Source organism: Arachis ipaensis, chromosome B9, assembly GCF_059453495.1.
Source record: "Arachis ipaensis isolate K30076 ecotype BB chromosome B9, ASM5945349v1, whole genome shotgun sequence".
Classification (NCBI taxonomy): domain Eukaryota; kingdom Viridiplantae; phylum Streptophyta; class Magnoliopsida; order Fabales; family Fabaceae; genus Arachis; species Arachis ipaensis.
The window spans coordinates 158,331,895-158,353,409 of NC_142444.1; the positions used below are offsets into that span (position 1 = coordinate 158,331,895).

A 21,515-nucleotide genomic window follows, 5' to 3' on the forward strand; every position below is an offset into this window, starting at 1 on the left:
TCATAATTAATTTAGTAAGTGAATTTTTTATGTATATAATATTTTTTGTGTCTTTTTATAAAAAAGCTCAACCATAATAATTATAAGGTGGATACTACCATAAAGATTTTATTATTGTCTTCATATGAAGATGCTTCTTTTTTACCATTAGATGATAAAATGTATGGTTTGATTTTGATGTGTTACAAAAATGTTATTTTTTTTAAAGTGTGGCTAAACAAACAAAATACATTTTTAATACAAGAATCTTCATAAAAAAATGTTTTTAGCCTCTTCATTTGAGTAGTTACCTAATTATAAAGTGTTCTTCACGTGCAAGATTTTTATAATAATAAAAATATATATAAATATTTATTATTTTGAATATCTTATGTAGTTGAAAAAGTAATAAGAAATCTAACACTGGATAATTATATTATTCTTTAGCATTTCAATGCATTATCATATGTAGGTTCAAATGAAAACGTGTACCAACCAATCACGAGTTGACAAGTGTTTGGAGAAACCTCACGTGGACCAATTAAGATGGCAACAATAACGCTTTAAATTTTAATTGCTCAATACTTAAAAACAAAATGAGAAGCTGCTACACAAATTTGTAATTAACAAACTATGATTTATCATACTAAGATTCTCCTGGCAACCGTGAATCATGGAGATGTTCAGCTTCCATCATCCATGGCTCATGGCTGCTAGGGTGAGGGCTCATATTTATAAAGAAATAAGAAAACTTAAATTTATTGGAAAATGTATAATTGTGTGTGTGTGTGAACATCAGATATTGATTTCTCTGTAAGCTATGTGAAAATTGGTTGTCCGGATTGAAGATAAGAAAGCTGAATTAAATTAAATAATGTTTTTGGCCTTTTAGTACTCTATAAATATTGAAAGTGACATATTGTAAATGTACCACAATTTAAAGTAATATATTTATTTCTTAACAAAAAAAGAATTTAGATGATAATGTATTAATGTGAAAAGGAATTCCTTTTCTTTCTTTAGTTTTTCTTCACAAGTGGATCTCTTTTTTTTCTTTCTTTCTTGTGGTTTTCGTCTACCTTTGGGGCTTCAAATTGGAAAATGATTAATAAGCGTTTTGGGTATGGATTGGACCATCAAGTTTTTTGAATCAACCAAACTTTACAAATACATGTAGTTGACGAGTCCAACCAAAATAGTAAGAGAAGAGAGAATTTGATAACAAAAGAGGTAATTGGGCCTTGGCCCAGTCATGTTATCAAAAACAAAATAACCAGGATGGAGTGAGAGAGAAACATTGCTGTAGGGGTGGCAAAGGAGCGGGTAGAGGCGGATTTTCTTCTATCCGACTCTATTCCGCCCTATAATAACTCGCATAAAATATGTCTCGTTTCTATTCGTGGTTAATAAAGAATTGAACCATAACGCGCCTCCACGGGTACCCACTCCGCCACTACTTGTCCCTATAATTATTAAAATAAATTTCAAAATTTATATAACCATCATTACATATATAACATAAATTAAAGTAAAATTTTAAATATAATACAACATTATTAATCATTTTACTAATTATTTTATATATATATTATACATATTATATATTAAAATTATATATATTATATATATACCGGGGCGGGTATTACCTAAACCCAGCCCCACCCCCGTCCCGCTCAAGAACTCGCCCCACTAAGAACCCGCGGGTTTAGATGGTGTTGTCACCCCTACATTGTTCTCTCAATATCAAGTGTTAACAAAGAATTTTCGTAACCAACGAGTTGATCGAGTGATCAGCTCACTCATCCGATTAAACGAGTATTGAAACTTTCGAAGGAGGAAGTACGATGAGCCAATATAATTAGTCTACAATGTGACAATGAGGGTATTTTTTAAATTAACATTAAATGATAATTAAATTAATTAATTATAAAATTATTTCCAATTTTAAATATAAAGCAAATAAGGTATAAGGATTCCAAACAGTCACGAACACCTCCAACCGATCTCCCTCACCCTCTCTCTCCTCTCTATCCTCTCTCATCTGTTGCGCTGCAACAGACACCGGCCGCCGTAGCCCTCAACATCCACCGCCGCGGCGCAGCGTGACCTGAAGCCTTCATTAACGTCGATCAGAACTGCAGCGCCCAACCTCCTTCGCGCGTCTCCCCCCTGCTGGCAGCAGCTGCTTCGGTCAGCCCCGGTCCTGCACCGCTCACCCATTGCGCACGCTCATCTTTCGGCGCCGGTCTGTCTCCGCGTCAGTAACCTGCACGGTGTGCGCGCCTCGCGTCCGCCTGGCTCCTGCCTCCTTCATCAGCCAGTTGAAGGCGTGACTGTTTGGACGGGTCACGGTCGCATTGGTGTTACGGCCCCCTCACACCTACTGTCGTCGTCTTCTCCTCATCTGTTCAAACATTTTTTTTTTATTTTCATTTTATGGTTATATCAAATCATAAGACTCATGGTTCAAATTATATTTTTTTTTTAATAAAATTAAATTATTGGAGGATCATAGTTGCTTTTTCTGTTTATTCATCTCCTTCTTCTTCTATTTTAATAGTTAATTTAGGATGGTCATTTTAGTAGGTATGCGGATATTTATTTTAAATTTTATGTAGATGATTATTTTGACTTGATTGGGTTTAGTTATATATAATTAAAATATGTTGGATGTTCAATTCATTAAGTAAGCAGATGATTATTTTTATTCTTAAGTGGATGATTATTTTTACTAAGGGTGAGTGATGTGTGGCAAGCCAAGTAGCGAAAGTGAAGTGGGATGATTATTGATGAAGGTGGGGTGGCCGCCGGTTGAAAAAGAAGAGGATATTGAAGTGAAATGTTTTGGTAAATTAAAATTTTGAATGATTATTTTTTTAAAATAATTAATTAAATTTTTTAAAATTTGAAATTTAAAATTGAAAAATTTAAAATTTAAAATTTGATGTGAAATAACTGAATCAAAATTTTTGAATTTAAGATAATCTATGAAATAGTTTTTATTATTTATCCCTATTGGGCTAAATAACTAATCAATTGTACATATTGTCAAGATTTTTCATTGTCTCCCTAACGAGATTCCTTCTAAAATTATCTATACTCCTTACAATTTTCTCATTAATTAAGGACACAATATCAGAGAGTTGAGTTGGACTATGAAACCAAGTACTGCCAAAATATCAAATTTTACATGGTATGGTTGAGTAATCAAAGATATACAATGCCTCAATAATAATTTTCATGCATAAAACTTATAAGTGTCTTTCATGGTGTTACATTTTCCATATAGTAGCGTGCACTTTTATGAGCTAATGTGTCTTCAAAGGCACCCTTACCCTTTCTCTTTCTCTTCCCAGGCCACCTTCATCCATCCATCTCACATCACCATTTCCCAACAGTGTCACACTCCCACTGGCTTTCTTATAATTAATTACCTTATCATATTTAGTAACGTTATATATCAACAGTTATCATTAAATAAACTCTAAACTTATATTAGTAAGTTTATATGTGCTGGACCATGTGGCTAGTGGTGCCATGCTATAAATGGAAGAACCAAAGCTGCTTTTGTTTCATTTAAGCATCCTATAATCATTATATATCTCAATCCACAAGCAACCTGCAACCACACTATAATCTGTTATATATAAATCAAACCAGAGAGATCACAAACATAACATAAAGAAATTCCATAAAGACCATGAAGAATAAACTAGTATTGTTGTCATTATCTTTTTGCCTTTGTGTTGTGGTAGTTCCAATTAGGAGCCAAAAGCATGCATGTGACAAAGGCTTTTCTCAAAGAAGCAAATTCCCATTTTGTAACACTTCATTAACATATGAGATTAGAGCCAAAGACTTGGTTTCACGGCTAACACTTGAAGAAAAGGCAGAGCAATTAGTGAACCCTTCAAGCGGTGTGTCAAGGCTAGGTGTCCCTGCATATGAATGGTGGTCAGAGGCACTTCATGGTGTATCAAACTTGGGTCCAGGGACACGCTTTGACAAAAGGGTCCCTGGTGCCACAAGCTTCCCAGCAGTGATTCTATCAGCTGCAAGCTTCAATGCAACACTTTGGTACAACATGGGACAAGTTGTGTCTACTGAGGCCAGAGCCATGTACAATGTGGACTTGGCTGGTCTCACTTTCTGGAGTCCTAATGTCAATGTATTTCGCGATCCAAGGTGGGGTCGCGGCCAAGAAACTCCCGGAGAGGACCCTCTTGTTGTGTCTAGATATGCTGTCAAGTATGTCAAGGGATTACAAGAAGTGCCTGATGAAGCTAGTTCCAAAGCTGATCGCCTTAAGGTCTCAAGTTGTTGTAAGCATTACACTGCTTATGATCTTGATAACTGGAAAGGCATTGATCGCTTCCATTTTGATGCTAAGGTAAAGATTTACAAATTTAGTGCATGATCATTATCATATGAAGATTGTAATGTATAAATTGATTGTATATTTCAGGTGACAAAGCAAGACTTGGAGGACACGTATCAGCCTCCATTTAAGAGCTGTGTGGTGGAAGGTCATGTTAGTAGTGTCATGTGTTCTTACAATAGGGTCAATGGAGTTCCCACTTGTGCTGATCCAAACCTGCTCAAAGGGGTAGTAAGAGGCCAATGGGGTTTAGACGGGTTTGTCATTTATGAAATAAAATGCAGTTATTTTCAATTCTTTTCTTTTTAGTTTTTATATGAGACAATGAAGTGAAGCTTAGCTCACTGATGTTGTACTTTACATGCAGATATATTGTTTCAGATTGTGATTCAATTGAAGTATATTATGATGCAATTCACTACACTGCAACACCTGAAGATGCTGTGGCTCTTGCACTGAAAGCAGGTAAATATCATCACTCATGTTAACACCAACAAAAAGATTCTACAATTTTTCTGACAAGGAAGAAAAACCATACCATTAACATGCAGGTTTAAATATGAATTGTGGGGACTTTCTAAAAAAATACACGCCAAATGCAGTGAAGTTGGAGAAGGTAGATGTATCTGTTGTAGACCAAGCACTGGTGTACAATTACATAGTTCTAATGAGATTAGGCTTCTTTGATGACCCCAAATCACTTCCATTTGCAAATCTTGGACCATCTGATGTATGCACTCAAGAGAATCAGCAATTAGCCTTAGATGCTGCAAAGCAAGGAATAGTTTTGCTTGAAAATAGTGGATCTCTTCCCTTATCAAAAACCAAGATAAAGAAACTGGCTGTGATTGGTCCAAATGCCAATGCAACCACAGTTATGATTAGCAACTATGCTGGAATACCTTGCCGCTACACTAGTCCATTGCAAGGACTAGAGAAGTACATTTCTTCTGTGAGTTATGCACCTGGCTGCAGCAATGTTAAGTGCAGCACTCAGAGCCTTTTCGGAGCAGCAACTAAGGCAGCATCAGGTGCTGATGCAGTTGTGGTGGTTGTGGGATTAGACCAGTCCATTGAAGCAGAAGGCCTTGACAGAGAGAACTTGACACTACCTGGATTTCAAGAGAAGCTTGTTAAGGATGTTGCTCAAGCTACAAAAGGAACATTGATTTTGGTGATCATGGCAGCTGGCCCAGTTGATATTTCTTTCACTAAGAGTGTCAGCAACGTAGGAGGAATATTATGGGTTGGATATCCTGGTCAAGCTGGTGGAGATGCCATAGCTCAAGTAATATTTGGAGACTACAACCCAGGTAATGTTTTTTCTGTCATTAGACCATAGATTATGTCAACCAAGCTTTAGAAAGAAACTAACTTTGAAGTATTTATATTATTTTTAAGGTGGTAGGTCCCCTTATACATGGTACCCAGAATCTTATGTTGATCAAGTACCAATGACTGACATGAACATGAGAGCCAATAGAAGCAGGAACTACCCTGGAAGAACCTACAGGTTCTACAATGGAAGCACTCTCTATGAATTCGGACATGGATTAAGTTACTCCACATTCACCACCTATGTAGCATCAGCTCCCAACACCATAGTGATCAAGAACTCATCATCCATTCATTCAAAACTTGAGTTCCTCACCGATGTTCAAGCAATTGATGTTTCCACCATAAGTTGCCTTGACTTAACATTCTTGCTTGTGATTGGTGTGAAGAACAATGGACCCTTTGATGGATCTCATGTGGTGCTAGTGTTTTGGAAGCCAGCAATGACCGAGCCTGTGCCTGGTGCTCCAATTATGCAGCTGATAGGATTTGAAAGGGTGCAAGTTAAGGTTGGGATGACAGAATTTGTAACGGTGAAAATAGATTTATGTGAAGAATTATCAGTAGTGGATGATGATGGTAAGAGAAATCTGATCACTGGACAGAACACTATTGTGGTTGGTTCTTCCAGTGATAACCAAGTCACACATAACATTGATTTTAAGCTTTCAGAGATTGTGGATGGAGAACACTTCATGTCTCAGTGATACCTCTGCTGGGAAATAGCCATAACATAATAACACTATCTATCCATTATTATGGAAGTGATGAGTTTAATTACATTTTGATAAGTACAATAGAAATTTTTTTTGTGTTTAGTTCACTTTTACTTTGATACCTAAACAAAATATTCAGATATTTTGATGTATTTGATATGATATTAAATATTTATATTTATATAAAATAAGTTGATACAAAACTAATTACTAGAAAAATAGATAAACATAATCGCTAGAAGAAGGGCTTGAACCTTCGACCTTGTGGTTAACAGCCACACGCTCTAACCAACTGAGCTACTCCAGCTTGATGGTTAAATTTAAAAATCAAAACATACTACTATTAAATTTCTATATTTCTAAATCTTTTGGTCAGTTTAGTGCACATCTAACCGGGTGTTATTCGTGTTTCCATTCGTTGACAAATGTTAACTATACCATAATGCTGTCATTAAATTCACTAATTAATTAGTTCCATATGGATAATGGATGTCACTGAATTGATGAATGAATTCACACAATCACTAATTTTGTGGTTCCATGAATTATAAGAAAAAAACAAAGTCCTGTGGATATTCAGTATTCACTACGCGCAATAACACAGCCGCCGAAGCAAGGAATATCTAATCCCTATTGGTCAAAACTATATCCAGATAAGACCATATCCATCCATATATTATTAGGTGACTACTCTAATAAAAATTTTATAATTTTTATCATGTGAAAATATTTTATTTTGACTATTGAATAATAAGTTGTAGAGTTTAATTTTTATATATTATAAAAATGTTATATTTATTTAAAGTGTGACTAAATGAAAAAGTTATACTTTTTAAACAAAAATTATCATAAGAAAATATTTTTGACATCTTTATTGAAGCAGTTGCCACCATATCATTATTATATAAGATACAAAGAACACATGACAAGCGAAGCAAAAGTCAAAGTCAGAGTTATCATACTCGAGCATTGCAGTTCCATTTCCAATTGCCGAGTTAAATTATTCAAAGCCTTACCAACTTTTCCCTTTATTGCAAGCAAAATTGTTTAAAAACACCATACATGCATTAATCTTTTACTTCTCTAACTAATAATAAAATATCACACGTTATTAATGACTATATTCTAATGTCAAAGTGACCTTACAAGTCAATGAAATTATTCCATCCCATTCATTTGTGGCACTGGTGGAAATTTCTTAGTACCTTTCATAGCACACCAATTTTGTTGCAGTATAAATACATTTCCTCCTTAGAAACCTTCAGCAATACAAACCAAATTAAAGAACAAAAATTCATCTGCTGTTCAAGATTGTCAAAGGCTGTTATTAGTTGTGACTTGTGAGGGAAAGAATGGAAGGTTTGATTCCATATCTTTATCAAGCGATAAAGAAGCACCAAAATAATCACCATCATGATCACCACCACCACCACCATGGAATGAAGAGGAGCTTGTCCCATTCCGAGAGCTCAAACCGGAGCTACCATTTGCTCTTGGGGTCAGACTCCTTCACTGGATCATCTCACAGGAGAACAAGGTCTGAGTCTCACCCTCCCAACAATAATACTACAGCTGAAGGTGTTGATAGCTTCTTGGTCAGTCCCAGAGGCCCTTTCGCTGTTGCTCCTCCTCCTCCAAATGCTGCCACAACTAGTGCTAAATCTTTTGCTGCAAAAGTCTAATTGATGCAAAATGGAAGATGTTCAATATTTTTTATTTATCTTATCCCAGCCACTTTTAGATATTATTGTTTATCTCCTTTTCTGGTATTTACATAATTCATTTGTTTAAGATGATGGGTGAGTATCATTATTTGTCATCTAATTGTGTATACATCTGCTCTTGAAGACTGATTCTTAGAGTATCAACTGTAATGAACACGACTAGCTTTGGATTCATTATTTATTTAACTCCTTTTTGATTCCCAGATATAAATTGATTAGTTACTCTGAATACCTCATTTACTGGTGAAATAAAAGAACTTTCTTTTCAGTTTTCATATTGTCAAGAATAAAAAATAAAAAGTTAAAAGTGAAATACTATTCAACAATGAAAGTTCTCTAGGTTGGTAGGAATAAAAAATTCAAAGATGGAAAATAGCCGTTTCATTAATGGTTTGGTTCTACTATAAAACTTCCGATACCTTTACTGGCTTACTAAATACTTCTTAGTTGGTGGCATACTCTCCTGGGTTAGTAAACTTTAACAGACATGCATAAAATTCACCAAAAGGACTAAACTCTCAACATGTAATTTATAAAACGTAATCAGCAAATGTTGCAAAGTCATCTTTTGACATTGTTCGACAAAACACGAAATAAACTATGATTTCCAAGAAAACAATCATTACAGCTTATCAAATACTGGCTATTTTTTCAGATATCATGAAGCCAAGAGTGCTTCCAGCTTTGCAATCTGGTCATCATCGTTCTTTGGCGTAGGGTCCTTATTAACCTCTTGATACAAATCGTGTTTCCACTTCTCTGCTCGGGTCTTGGCTGGTTGATAACCCTGTCTTCCATGGAATCTATCTCTTCCCCTGTAATTACCATTGCCTCCATTGGCCCCATACCTAACTCTTGATGAAAAGCCATCCCTCCTAGCTTCAGTCCTGTTTGGTAATCTGTCATCTGCATTTTGCTTCTCAGGTCTATCCATATGGTTAGGGTTGCTGCTTTTTTCTTCCTTCCTTTCATTCCTTTCTGAAGACTGGTCAGTATGGATAGCCTTTACCACCATCCTTGTTGCTGGATTAACTTCTCCTGAATCCACTGGAATCTTCTTCTCCCTAAATGCTGGCCTTCTCCTCGTAGTAGTAGGTTGCTCATCTTTCCTCTCAGAAAAACCACCCCGTCGCTGGAAACTGTCATCCAATTTAGTATGTGATTTCTCATCTCTTGGCTCTCTACTATGACCTGTCTCCACCTTTTCATTATACTCTCTGTTTTGAGAAGAGATTTTTCCTGCATGAATATCTGGTGTCAATATCCATACACAACAAACCAAACGGTTAATATATATCCAAAAGTATTTAAAGAAGGACGGAAACTCACCACCAGCTTCCCTACGATCAGCATTTCGACCAACCTGCCCAGCATTACCACGTTCATCATGCTGTTATAAAACATGCATAGGCAAGCCTAAGATGGTTACATGAGAGGGCACTTGAAAGCATGGGGCTGAACAAGAATCCCGCTACATCACACCCGAAAAATAGTTTGGATAAACTGAATAAACAATCAAGCATGTAAAATGATTTTAAATCCGCAGCTGAAAAACAATTTCCAGGTCATCTTGAAAATGATCATTAAGGCATTGCTTTCAGCCCAAGATGATGAATATGCAACTTCTTACAAATCAACGTCTGTGAGAACAATTTTCAGCAATTCTAGGAGAGGAATCGCTTTTATACAGCTTGGACGGTCAACTAGGCAAGTACAAACTATTAGTATCCTAAAACCAGAATTCAGTCACGACCGTTGTTAACATTTATATGATACAGGTCTACTGGAACAACTTAGTTCACATGTAAACAAGCAATGCTCCTACATTTACTCAATTCTAGAATAATAATAATAATAAAAAAACTAAAAAACAATTACTTTGTAGCTTTTACTACACCTGATAATAAGAGTGGGATCTTGGAGGTTGAGTAGGATCAGATGAATGCTTGGATGGTTCATTATGATCATTTGATTTCTTGTCAGCAACATCTTTGTTAACTTCCTTAGAACGATTTGGCAAATTGGGTCTTTGGTCCCGATCCGTATGGTCTCCTCCATTTGTTGCTACTCTGTCCTTCTCTCTCTCCCTCTCTCTTTCTCTTTCTTGTCTTCCATCCCTTCTATATCTCTTGGGACTAAAAATAGCATCACACATCATCTCACTTTTACCAGCGCCTTTGCTTGAATTTTACAGATATAATTTTTTTTTTAAAAAGCGTCTTTGTGTTTTTCGTTAAACTTTCCAAAATTTCTGAGAATAAGCATTTGATCGTAAACTATGCTAATCCAAACATGATACCAGAGTGAATTTAAACTAACCCTAGTTTGAACAGAAAATGATGCGATTACAAAATATAAAAGTAGACATTAAGAAAAAGAGCGATTAGGAACCTGAATTAAGGATAATGCGTTAGCATACCTGGATTCTGAATCGAACTTAGAATGGTGGCGCTTCGAATCAGAGTCTCGACGAGACATGAGATTTTGTAGTGTTCAACGATCCTGAGCTAGTTTTAGTTTTAGGGCTAAGCTTCTCTTTGTGTGCCACTTCATGCTATCCATTCTCACATGCGGCGGATTCTACCCAATGCCTCTTTCAACATTACACACCAGCCGCACGATCCTCATCTTTCATCTTGTTCGTATGTGTCATGAAAATAAGGTTAAATTTAGGTGAAAACTAAGCTGTAGTCAACTTCACGTGAAGTTAATAGCTGAGAACCGTTAAATAAAAATTTAGTCAAATTAGTCAAACCATCTAACGATTCTCAGCTATCAACTTCACATGAAGTCGACTGCACCTGAGTTTCCACCTTAAATTTACTATCCTCACTAAATTTATAATTAAATTTTTATTATATAAAAAAAAATGAATTAATTAAAAATATATATTTAAAAATTAAATCTATAAACCTAAAAGTTTTTATTTTAAAGATATTTTGTTAAAAGAAATATTTTTAGTATAATAAAAACTGAATTACAAAATTTAAAATAATATAAGAACTTAATTAAAAACTTATAAAATAAATTTGATAAAACTATAAAAATTAATAGAATAATTTAATTTAAATATAAATTTTTAAGAATATTGTATAAAATATTTTTAAATTTTAATGCATTAAATAAATAAAAATTTGAAATTTCGTATATTATATTATTAAAATATACTTTTAAAACACAAGATAAGTAAAATCAAAATGTGAAAAATAAAATCTTTTATTGAAAAATAATAATACTATACCTTAGTCTCATAAAATATGATTCTAACATATTTTTCAAAAGATGTATCCAAATAAGGGGAAGTAATTTTTTTATCTATATATTTTTATATGTTTTTAGAATATAAAAGATGTTTTTATTTTTTCCTCATTTTTTATGAATTCTTTTTAATATTAAAATAAAAAATATACAAGAAAACTATTCATAACAAATTAATGCATCTAATATTTTTTGTCTATAATTATCTCTATATTAGGTAAAATTAATGATAAACTTTGGTTTTGCACATCACATAGAACACACAGTTATACTCTCTAAGTTAATATGAAATTTTATTGTTGAGAAAAAATATCTTAACTCATGTTTTTAAGTTAAATGTCATGAGAGATACAAATTTGATCCATCGAAATTAACAAGAAATATTTTAAAATTAGGAAAAAAAATTCACTTGGGTAATAAATATAAGTTAATAATAAACTTAGATTTTTTTATGTCATCAACCTTTGAGAGTTTTTATTTTATCTTTCAAATTCTTTAATAAGATATTAGTTGTTTGTACGGATAAATAAAAATACTAAAAAATTAATTTATTTATGTATATAAGAATTTTTATAAATAAAAATAATAATTTACTCATTTTTTCTAAATATAAAACTAATTTACATCAATTTGCTAGGGACATTCTAAACTTTGTTAATAAAAAATGTAGGTTATGAAAAATCTTTTTTTGGGAATATCAAAACTGCATTTGGAAGAGAAACCGAACTAAGATTAAGAGATAAAAATTAAAAGACAAATATAGAAACTAAATTAAATTTTTATATTGTGTTTGATGTAAAATATACGGTACTAAGTTATATCTCAATATTATATTTAGTTTAAGATAAATACGAAAATTAAAAAATAAATTTAAAATTTACAAAATTAAATAAAAGTATTTTTTTTAAATATATATTTAAAATTTTAGTCTTCGTTTCTAAAAATTTTTGTCTATGTATTTCTAAAAAGAAATAAGATAATAAAGAGACTAAGATTTTATGTCACAAAAAGTCTAAAACTAAAAATTTAGTTCCAATTTATAATCACCAAACAAATGAAACCTAAGAAACACATGAGTTTTAATCCTTCAATTTTAGTTTCAGTCCAAAAAAACAAATGAAGCCTAAGAAACATGTATGGCCATGGCACAATGAATATTGTGCTGGTTGAGTGGATTTACATTTCACTCAGACAAGAGTATATGTATTCCATCAAAGCTTAGCTAATAGCTATCATCATCAATCACATTATCATGAATTTAGTGCATGCTTCTCTATCAAACTCCATTAATACACTGCCACTCACCAAACACTTCCTGCCTATATATTTGAGGTATATTTTTCATTGCCAAATATGAGTTGTAACTCACCAAATTCATGCTCTTGCCGTATGCAATAGCTTGATTAACATTTTAACAGTGTTCTTTATTCCCATAAAGGATGTGCATTCCTCTTCAGATGCCACTGCAAATTTTATTAAGAGAAGGCTTTATTGAGAAGTGAAAAGATGAAGACTACTGCAGAAGACTCCAAGTTATTCTTTAGCACCTCTTTGCTTTTAGTGATCTCAGGTTTATATCTCTCTTTCCCTCTCTTTCAGTGCCATCTACATTGTTCACCATATATAACTAACTAATATATCTAGGAATAAATGCAGGACTTGGTGTCCATTCCTTACCTTATGATTATTCTGCTACTACTGAGGCAAGAATACATAAAGTCTCATGAATAAGAATCATTTTCTAAAATAATGGAGAGTAGAATACTACAAAGTGTTTTTCATAAGCTGCTACATATTTGTATATGTTCACCATTTGCTTCTGAGGTTCAAGAATACATGATAATTTAAAAATATAACTTAAACCAGACAAGTACTTAAACCATTTATGTGATAGTTTCTATAAACCATTGATACATAGCGGTTGTTGACAATGCCTTGATGAAGCAGTGTGTGGCAGAAACACCAAGAGCACAGTATGGTGGAGGCATTATAATAAATCCAGGATTTGATCACAGCATAGATGGTTGGACAGTATTCGAAAATGGTTCTATCGAGGAACGAATATCCAATGCAGGCAATAGATTCATTGTTGTGGGAAACAGGACTCAACCATCAGATAGTTTCTCCCAGAAGGTCCAACTTAAGAAAGGAATGCTATACAACTTTACTGGTAACTTAGACTTTGAACTTTGAAGACAGCATTCTCATACATACAATCTATGTTCTAGACTTGTTATTATCTCTAGTATCATGAGTTCTGTTTCAACCAGAAGTTTGTGACTTTATTTCCATATTCAGCTTGGTTTCAGCTCAGTGAAGGAAGTGACACTGTATCAGTTATATTTAAAACGAATGCAACTGAGCTGATTCGAGGAGGCCACGTGGTAGCAAAGCATGGATGCTGGACTCTGCTAAAAGGTGGCATACTTACCAACTACTCAAGCCCTGCTGAGATTTTTTTTGAGGTGAAGTGAAATACTTTCTAGACTTAATACCTGCATGTTTCTCAGCTTTAAGAGCATGAAAAAAATAGTCAAATTCTCAAATGGTTCTGGTTTTCTTTTATTTAGATATCTTTCAAATTTTGTGAAGTGAAATTGATTCAACCATGCAGACCAAGAACTCAAAGCTGGAAATATGGGCTGATAGTGTTTCCTTGCAACCATTTACCAAAGAGCAATGGAGATCACATCAAGATGAAAGCATTGAGACGGTAAGCAAGTGCATACCCTTCTAATTTTTTTAGTTAAAAGTGTGCATACCAAGCATGAAAGTTTATGCTTCTGTTCTACTTCCATCAAGACTAAGTCTTTGAATTAAACTTGTAGGTACGTAAGAGCAAGGTGAGGTTCCAAATAATACATACAAATGAAACAACATTAGAAGGAGCAAGTGTCACCATCAAACCAAAAAAAAGTCTGTTTTCCCATTTGGATGTGGAATGAACTTCCATATCCTCACAAGCAGCGATTACCAGAACTAGTTTGCATCGAGATTCAAATATACAACTTTCGCCAATGCCATGAAGTGGTATAGCACAGAGGAAATTCAAGGCCAAGAGAACTACACCATAGCAGATGCCCTGATGGATTTCACCAAAGAGAATGACATTAGTGTCAAAGGCCACAACATTTTCTGGGACAATGAAACATGCAGCCTAAATGGGTCAAGTCCTTATCTTCTGATGAGTTAAGGGAAGCAGTAGAAACAAGAATAAATTCTGTGGTTTCAAGGCATGAAGGTGAACTCATTGCATGGGATGTGGTGAATGAGAATCTCCACTTCAGCTTCTTTGAGGACAATCTTGGTAAAAATGCTTCTGCAGAGTATTTTTCTAAAACTTACCAGCTTGATCCAAAACCATTATTGTTCACGAATGAGTATAACACTATTGAATATAGTGGTGATAGAGCTCCCAGCCCAGCCAATTATATTGCGAAAATGACGAAGATTCGGTCATTTCCAGGAAATGAAGGAATATCAGCAGCAATAGGGCTGCAAGGCCATTTCACTGCTGGCCAGCCAAATCTTACTTACATGAGAGCTTCTCTTGATGCTTTTGATACTACTTCACTTCCAATATGGCTCACAGAAGTGAGTGTGGATTCAGATCCAAATCAGGTATTTCTAATGTTTAAGATATGAAAACATGTTAATTTGATCAGTGTTGTCCTTAGAATTCGATACAGACTATCTTCTTAGAATTTTAGAATAAAATTGTACTACTTTAATTAACTATAGCTTATGACTTAATGATAAGACACCAAATTGTATTCTCATTCTTGATTTTTTGATGGGAAGCAGGCAGAGCACTTGGAAGAAATTCTAAGAGAAGAATACTCTCATCCTTCTGTTGAAGGGATCATCATGTTTGTCGGTCCGGCAATAGCTGCAGGTTTCAAGGACATGGCTCTCACTGATGAGAATTTTCAGAATACTCCGGCCGGTGACGTTGTGGACAAGCTCATCAGTGAGTGGCAAACTGAGCCTCAGAAAGCCATAGCAGACAGCACTGGATTTATACATTTTTCACTGCATCATGGAGATTATGATGTAACTGTGACACATCCTCTTGGCCACTCCTCAAAAACACTGAATCTAAGTGTAAGAAAAGATTGTACACAACAAACCATCCATGTCAAAATGCATTCATAAAAGCTATAGCAAACATGTACAACGTTGAAAGATCCTGATAAAATATTATATAATATTATTTTTTTATGAAATTTGATTTTCAATAGTCATACAAACGAACGATCAAAGTAGGTTCCCTCACTCTAGTATTATGAAACAAGCACCCAATATATTTGAATATACTTATTGAGTTCAAATTGTAAAAATAAAAAATAAAAAAAAATATATGTTTCCTTAAAGTATAATACTTTAAACTTTGAAGCCTGGCACATCTTCACTTCCCTGACACTGAGCTATGCTGTAAAATCCCTATAATACCCTTCTCTTATTTTTTCCAAACCAAAATTCTAACCCTAACTCTGACATAACACACTCCCTCACACACTCACCAAAACCCTAGCCACCCTTACCCCCTTCCAACAGCAGAACAAAAGAACAGAAAGGGAAAAGAGAAGAGGGGGAGAACCGGAGAGGGAAGAGAAGAGGAAGGAAGGGAGGTGGCACCGGTGGGCATCACTGCCACCGTCGCCGCCGTGGTGTCATCGTGAGGAAGGCCAGAACCGAGGGAGAGAGAGTCGTGCAAGGAGAAGGAGGCGTCACCGTCTCGTGTCGCCGTCGTCACCGTTGAGGTCTTCATCGTTGCCGTCCATGGAGGTTTGCAAACAGAGGGAAGACGCGCCATTCTACCCAGAGCCGCCACGGGAAGGGTCGTCGCCGTCAAGCCCAGCCACCATCGCGGCCGTTCGTGCCTCCGTTTCACGCCGCCAGATCTGTCGCTGGGAGAGAAACAGAACGCGCGTGGAGAGAGAAGGGGTCGCAGGGAGGTTTTGCCGCCGTTGGAACTCCGCTGCTGCTGCTGCTATGGCCGCCGCGCCTCTGCCGCCAAGAAACACCAAGGAGGGACGTCTGCTGCTGCGTTGTTCCTGTCGCCGTTTGGATGTACCTGAACTAAGTCGTCGTTGCCACTGGAGTTGAACTGTTCCTGTCATTATCCCGGTCCAGCCTTTTTCCTTGATTCTGCTCTAGCTTTCATGTCCTATTATGCCACCAATTAATCTGTCTTGTCCTTGTTTTAATTCGATTTTAGTTTTGCCTGTTTTAGATTTCCGGGACTATCGCCAGCTCCATTTTGTCGCTACTCCGGTCTAAATTCTGCGCTCATTCGTTTTATTCTACTTCAATCCTCCTTATCTTGGATTCGACACTCTGGGTTTGGTCTCTTCGGTCCGTTAGGACCATGCTGTGAGTAGGCTTTACATTTATAACCGTTAAGCTTTTGGTTTATGCTATTATGAGTTTTTAATTATATTTATAAAACTGTTATTGAAGAACTTTGATTTGATTAGAATAATTGATTTATTATAGCTGAATAATTATTTTTATGAAATTCATACTTTAGAGATTTACATGAGACTATATATATATGTTTGATAAAACCTTATATTATTTTAAAATATTGATTTTATTTGAATATATACTTTTGAAACATTAAAGTATTTGTTGGCACTCACTTTAAAATTATAAAATATGTTTTTATGATTGAGAAAGTATGATTTGAAAAGATTTCTGATAAAAAAATATTATCTGATTGATTTGATTCGATACCTTATATATATATTTGAGAGATTGAAGATTTATTGTATTTGAAACTATATGTTTTGAATTGGTTTGGGAGGCTCGTATTAGAAAACCGTAGTTAACGGCGGTTATGACGTTAACTTAGATGCATCTGACTCAGACTCCAGCTAGCAGGGGTGTTGCTAGCCTAACGTGTAGGCCACACGTTAGATCTGTTATTCTGTTAGGACACACAAGAGGAAAGGGCTACCCATAGAGGTGGAGTCGCCCATGTGTGGACTTTTGATTTGATTTCTGTATGAGAACTCCCTTATTGATTCACTTATTATTATCAACTGCTATTTTCTAATTTAAATTACTTTGATAATAATATTTATATGGTCTCATGTGGATTATAGATGTATTGTCTAGTCACTGAGTTGCAAAACTCACCCTTTTTTTTTCTGAAAATATTTTTCAGGAACAAATACTTGACTATGTGAGATTTTCTAATCAAGAGTCACAATCTGCAATGAGTATCTATTTTTGTCGAGTTCCTAGATGTATATGCTCCATATGTCACAGGCAGGATCCATCCATATTTATTTATTTTATCTTTTATTAAGAATATGTATTTATTCATTTTAGAAATTGTAATTTTCTATTTCAAATATTTGTTATTTTTTGTATTCAATTTATCGTTGAGTCGGTTAGGCTTGCTAGGGATTATTTTCTTAAGCGCCGGTCATGGCTCGTTTTGGGCCATGACATATGCTCTGTTTTATTGGTGCATTCAGACTTAAATGATGAGTTTCCAAATGTTCTTTAATATTCACATTTGTCTTATACATCTCTTTCCATATGGACAAAAGATGATGATAGTAATACTCGAAATCATTTCATTAAGATCCTTCAACTTTGTACATGTTTGATAACTTCTAGGTATGCATTTTGACCTGAATCATTTGTTGTGATGACTCTTCAGTTAAATTAAGATTGTGGGTTTTGGAGTTGTGGCAAAGAGGATGTGCTATAGTAATATTGTAATCTCAGCAAACACATATTTCAGATTCAAACTTAATAACACATTAATTCAACATGAATAATTAACATCTTACAAAGTGCTGTCACTATTAGCATAATCTGAGTACTAGTGATCACTAAAATTGCACCCTTTTTTTGGTCCAAAAGTGCAAAATATTCAGTATCATGTGATCCCACAAAAGTTTAGATGGTTTGATATTATCCTCCTAGTCCAAAACAGACAAAAGTAAAATACATCAAAGTCCTAACAGCTAAGTGAAAAGTTATGATCTTTGATTAAATGAAAGGAAAGATTTACTAACTAGTTACACAAACTACAAAAATAAAGAAAGAGATTAGAGTTGATCCTTCTTTCCGTTTGAGTCATCTGTTGTGTGTTGGATTCGAATTGCTTGAAGGAGCCTTCTTCAAACTCGGCTCTACAGATTTCTGAAAAGCTTCATATGATCTTTTCAATTTATCTATACTTTTTGAGGAGGCGGCATGAGCTAGCAGCTTCTGCGTCGCCAACCTATCTATCAGATTAATTCTATTCTCACAATTGACTGAAACTATAGAGCACATGATTAAATGTATGATAACCAGGACGAAGAGATCCGCCAGAGCTCGCTGAGTGGCAGCTTTCATGGCAGATTTTATTTGAAACAACAATTGACAACAGTTATTATAAAGGAATTCTGGTGCTTGAAACTACCCCATTACAGAGTTGGAAGGCATGTTTGTGTTGTAATTTATGGCTAAGGTAGAACTGGAATAGACAAGTGTATCTAAAAGTGAAGAGGTTGTTGGTGGTTAAAGATTTCTGTGGAAAATGAAGAATTTAAGAGGTTTGAGTCATGGACTCTGATAAAGTATCAAAATTATCGGGTAATGCATAAATAGCGGCTTGCTTGCACTCTTACAATGATGAGATTAAACATAATTTAACATTTCTCCAACCAATCAATGGTTGTTTAGAAGATCCAGATTTAGATATGAAGGGGAAAAAGGACAATGCATTTTTGTTTTTTGGTGGGTTAGAACGTGGAAAGGAAGGAGCATGTCATGTGATCCTTATCAAATCTCATACTTACTCTGACATTTCTACAATCTTTACATCACATGCCAATTTGTATCATGTGACTAATTCACATGATATAAAATTGCTTGTCTTCATTTGCTGATATTCTTGACAATATTAATTTGAATCATTGCTTTTAATCCTGATTAGGTGTGACAGTCACAGCTAAACTTGACAGGCAAGACCACTTTCCAGGAACATGAAGTACAAAATGTATTTTGGTGATCTGCATGTAACATAAACAAAACAAACGAGTTCATTATATTCCTAAAGTGGTAAGCATTTCCATAGAAATCAATAATGGAGTTATTTCCCAAAACACAATGTTAATGGAAGATACATTTATATTATGTGTGGAATTGTATTCAGTGCCATCTTTGCATAAGAAAGAATAAAAGCAAACATAGAAGTTATACAACTATCTGTTTGCTAAAATACTTTCATCTCATTCAGTTCCATCAGTAACTACTGAAGCATCCTCTTTCCAGATAAGGTTATCATAACCAAATATTCTTGCAAAACAAGAAACTAACTGCTCCTGTATTATTTCTTCAGGTGGAAGAACAGAATCTGTCTCCCTTCTCAGTGATGTAACTTCTTTATCAGCAATTCCACAGGGAACAATGTGCCTAAAGTAGCTTAAATCAGGGTCAATGTTGAATGCCAAACCATGAGAAGTGATTCCATTTGATATCCGAACACCAATGGCACCTATCTTCCTTTCTCCAACCCACACACCTGTCTCACCAGCTAGTCCAGGACAAGCCTTCACACCATATTGAGCTGCCATTTCAATCATAGTTAGCTCCATTTTTTCCACATAACTTCGAGCACCGATTCCCATGTCGCGAAGTGATATGATAGGATATAAAATGGCTTGGTGTGGACCATGAAATGTAATGTCTCCTCCCCGTTGTGTGTAGTGAAGTTCAGCTCCAATTTGTTCCAATTCCGACTGTGGGATTAATAAATTATGAACAGTTCGTCTCTTGCCAACAGTGTATGTAGGTGGATGTTGCAAAGACAGAAGAGTATCACATATCCTATGAGATTTTCTATCCAAGACCAGCTTTTCTTGCAGTTTCAAGGCATCCAAGTAGTTGACAACTCCCAGTTTCAAGACCTCAAGGCTTCTTAAAACCCTCATTCCCTGTTGGCAAACAAACTTATTAATCATGCAATCTGCTTTATTAACATTCCAATTTTAAAAATCATTTGGTCATACCATATGTTTGAAAGTTAGTTAGTTCAAGTCATATGTATATCTTAGTATCATGCACCAGAATTTTGCATCTACAAAAACAGGTCTAAGAAACATTTCAGCAAACAGTTCAAGGGCATTCAGAGCAAAGCTACAAAATATAAATACACCAGCTTTATTTGAAGAAAATTATTACTTTTACGTAAATGTGTTTTCCACAGAGTTAAAAAAAAAAATCAATCTAAACAAGCAGAATGAATAGAGGTTAAAAAAGATCATAATTTTATTTTTAACTACGTGTTGGTTCAATTGAAATAAAAGATTTTTTTTCTCATTTTTTAACTAATTGAGATTGTAATGAGTATGTTGGATATGGAGTACAAGATGGATGTAAATTGAAAGATGGTAGAATTGGAGCAGAGTGTGGCGCGGTGTTTACTATTAGTGCAGCAATGGAGAAACTGAATGTGATGTTGAAATAGGTGGTATTGTTGAAGGTGCTTTTGGAAAAGAGCTTGCAAGTGTTTGTGTCGATGAGAGAGTAAGGAAGCTCAAGTTGATGATGTTGCAGAGAATGTTAGCATCTCTGCATCTACATTCCAAAGATTGAAGAAGAAGAAGCGGACGACTACTACGATGATGATGCAATATGACAAGTGAAGACACAGTGTCGAATAATAATTTGTTGAGAAAAACCTAAAATAGCCCTTAACAATTACTTCAAAAGACAACGAGACCTTTAAAAAAAATTCAATCCAATTGATGACAATTATTTTAAAAGGATAACAAGGTTTTTATGCCAAAAAAAAGGTCAATGTTATTTTTTTTGACATAAGGACTAGTCAGTTCCAAAAAAATCAAAGACCGAATTGGATATTTTTTTTTTTGAATCTCATTGTATTTTCGAGATAATTATCAGGAGACGAATGAGATATTCACTCTTATTTTTTCTTTTAGAAAACCAAAAAATATAATTAAAAGAATCTAGTAAATTTTTTTAGATGTCGTGCCGGTGAGTACTAAATCAATCTAAATTGATTAAATTATACTAGTAATTTGATAATCTACTAATAATACTTGGAATAAATTGATAAGGTGGTGGTTACAAATATTAAAGTGATAATTAATT

The 21,515-nt window shown here is 34.7% G+C and overlaps 3 protein-coding genes, 1 long non-coding RNA gene, 1 other non-coding gene and 1 pseudogene across 8 annotated transcripts; 3 read left to right on the forward strand and 3 right to left on the reverse strand.

Annotated features, from left to right (window-relative positions):
- Positions 1-3,652: 3,652 nt before the first annotated feature.
- LOC107619090 (Glycosyl hydrolase family protein) lies at positions 3,653-6,510 on the forward strand. Its single transcript, XM_016321306.3, has 5 exons — positions 3,653-4,369; positions 4,445-4,614; positions 4,725-4,822; positions 4,909-5,670; positions 5,759-6,510. Exons 1-5 carry the CDS (start codon positions 3,680-3,682, stop codon positions 6,397-6,399), a joined length of 2,361 nt encoding a protein of 786 aa, XP_016176792.1. The 5' UTR covers positions 3,653-3,679; the 3' UTR covers positions 6,400-6,510.
- Positions 6,511-6,641: 131 nt separating this feature from the next.
- Positions 6,642-6,715, reverse strand: TRNAN-GUU (transfer RNA asparagine (anticodon GUU)). Its single transcript has one exon. It is a non-coding gene; the product is annotated as a tRNA-Asn (tRNA).
- A 1,928-nt stretch (positions 6,716-8,643) lies between these two features.
- On the reverse strand, positions 8,644-10,725 carry LOC107618684 (cyclin-like protein). Of its 3 annotated transcripts, none has more exons than XM_016320813.3 (4): positions 10,552-10,725; positions 10,030-10,267; positions 9,462-9,495; positions 8,644-9,371 (listed from the first exon to the last, which is right to left on the reverse strand). In XM_016320813.3, exons 1-4 carry the CDS (start codon positions 10,608-10,610, stop codon positions 8,791-8,793), a joined length of 912 nt encoding a protein of 303 aa, XP_016176299.1. In that variant the 5' UTR covers positions 10,611-10,725; the 3' UTR covers positions 8,644-8,790. The 3 variants fall into 3 exon arrangements, with proteins under 3 accessions (XP_016176299.1, XP_016176298.1, XP_020966819.1); XM_016320812.3 differs by having other exon boundaries at positions 9,462-9,522; positions 10,552-10,711; XM_021111160.2 differs by having other exon boundaries at positions 9,462-9,522; positions 10,030-10,312; positions 10,552-10,705.
- A 2,040-nt stretch (positions 10,726-12,765) lies between these two features.
- LOC107616137 (endo-1,4-beta-xylanase 5-like) lies at positions 12,766-15,545 on the forward strand (annotated as a pseudogene). The gene is made up of 7 exons (XR_015899990.1): positions 12,766-12,960; positions 13,047-13,093; positions 13,338-13,560; positions 13,689-13,855; positions 14,005-14,103; positions 14,219-15,011; positions 15,195-15,545. The product of XR_015899990.1 is annotated as an endo-1,4-beta-xylanase 5-like (transcript).
- A 246-nt stretch (positions 15,546-15,791) lies between these two features.
- LOC148546918 (uncharacterized) lies at positions 15,792-20,194 on the forward strand. The gene is made up of 4 exons (XR_015899006.1): positions 15,792-16,520; positions 16,627-16,766; positions 17,563-19,460; positions 19,741-20,194. It is a non-coding gene; the product is annotated as an uncharacterized LOC148546918 (long non-coding RNA).
- On the reverse strand, positions 19,495-21,057 carry LOC107618877 (octanoyltransferase LIP2, mitochondrial). Its single transcript, XM_016321053.3, has 2 exons — positions 20,826-21,057; positions 19,495-20,335 (listed from the first exon to the last, which is right to left on the reverse strand). Exon 2 carries the CDS (start codon positions 20,330-20,332, stop codon positions 19,631-19,633), a length of 702 nt encoding a protein of 233 aa, XP_016176539.1. The 5' UTR covers positions 20,333-20,335; positions 20,826-21,057; the 3' UTR covers positions 19,495-19,630.
- Between the last annotated feature and the right edge of the window lie 458 nt (positions 21,058-21,515).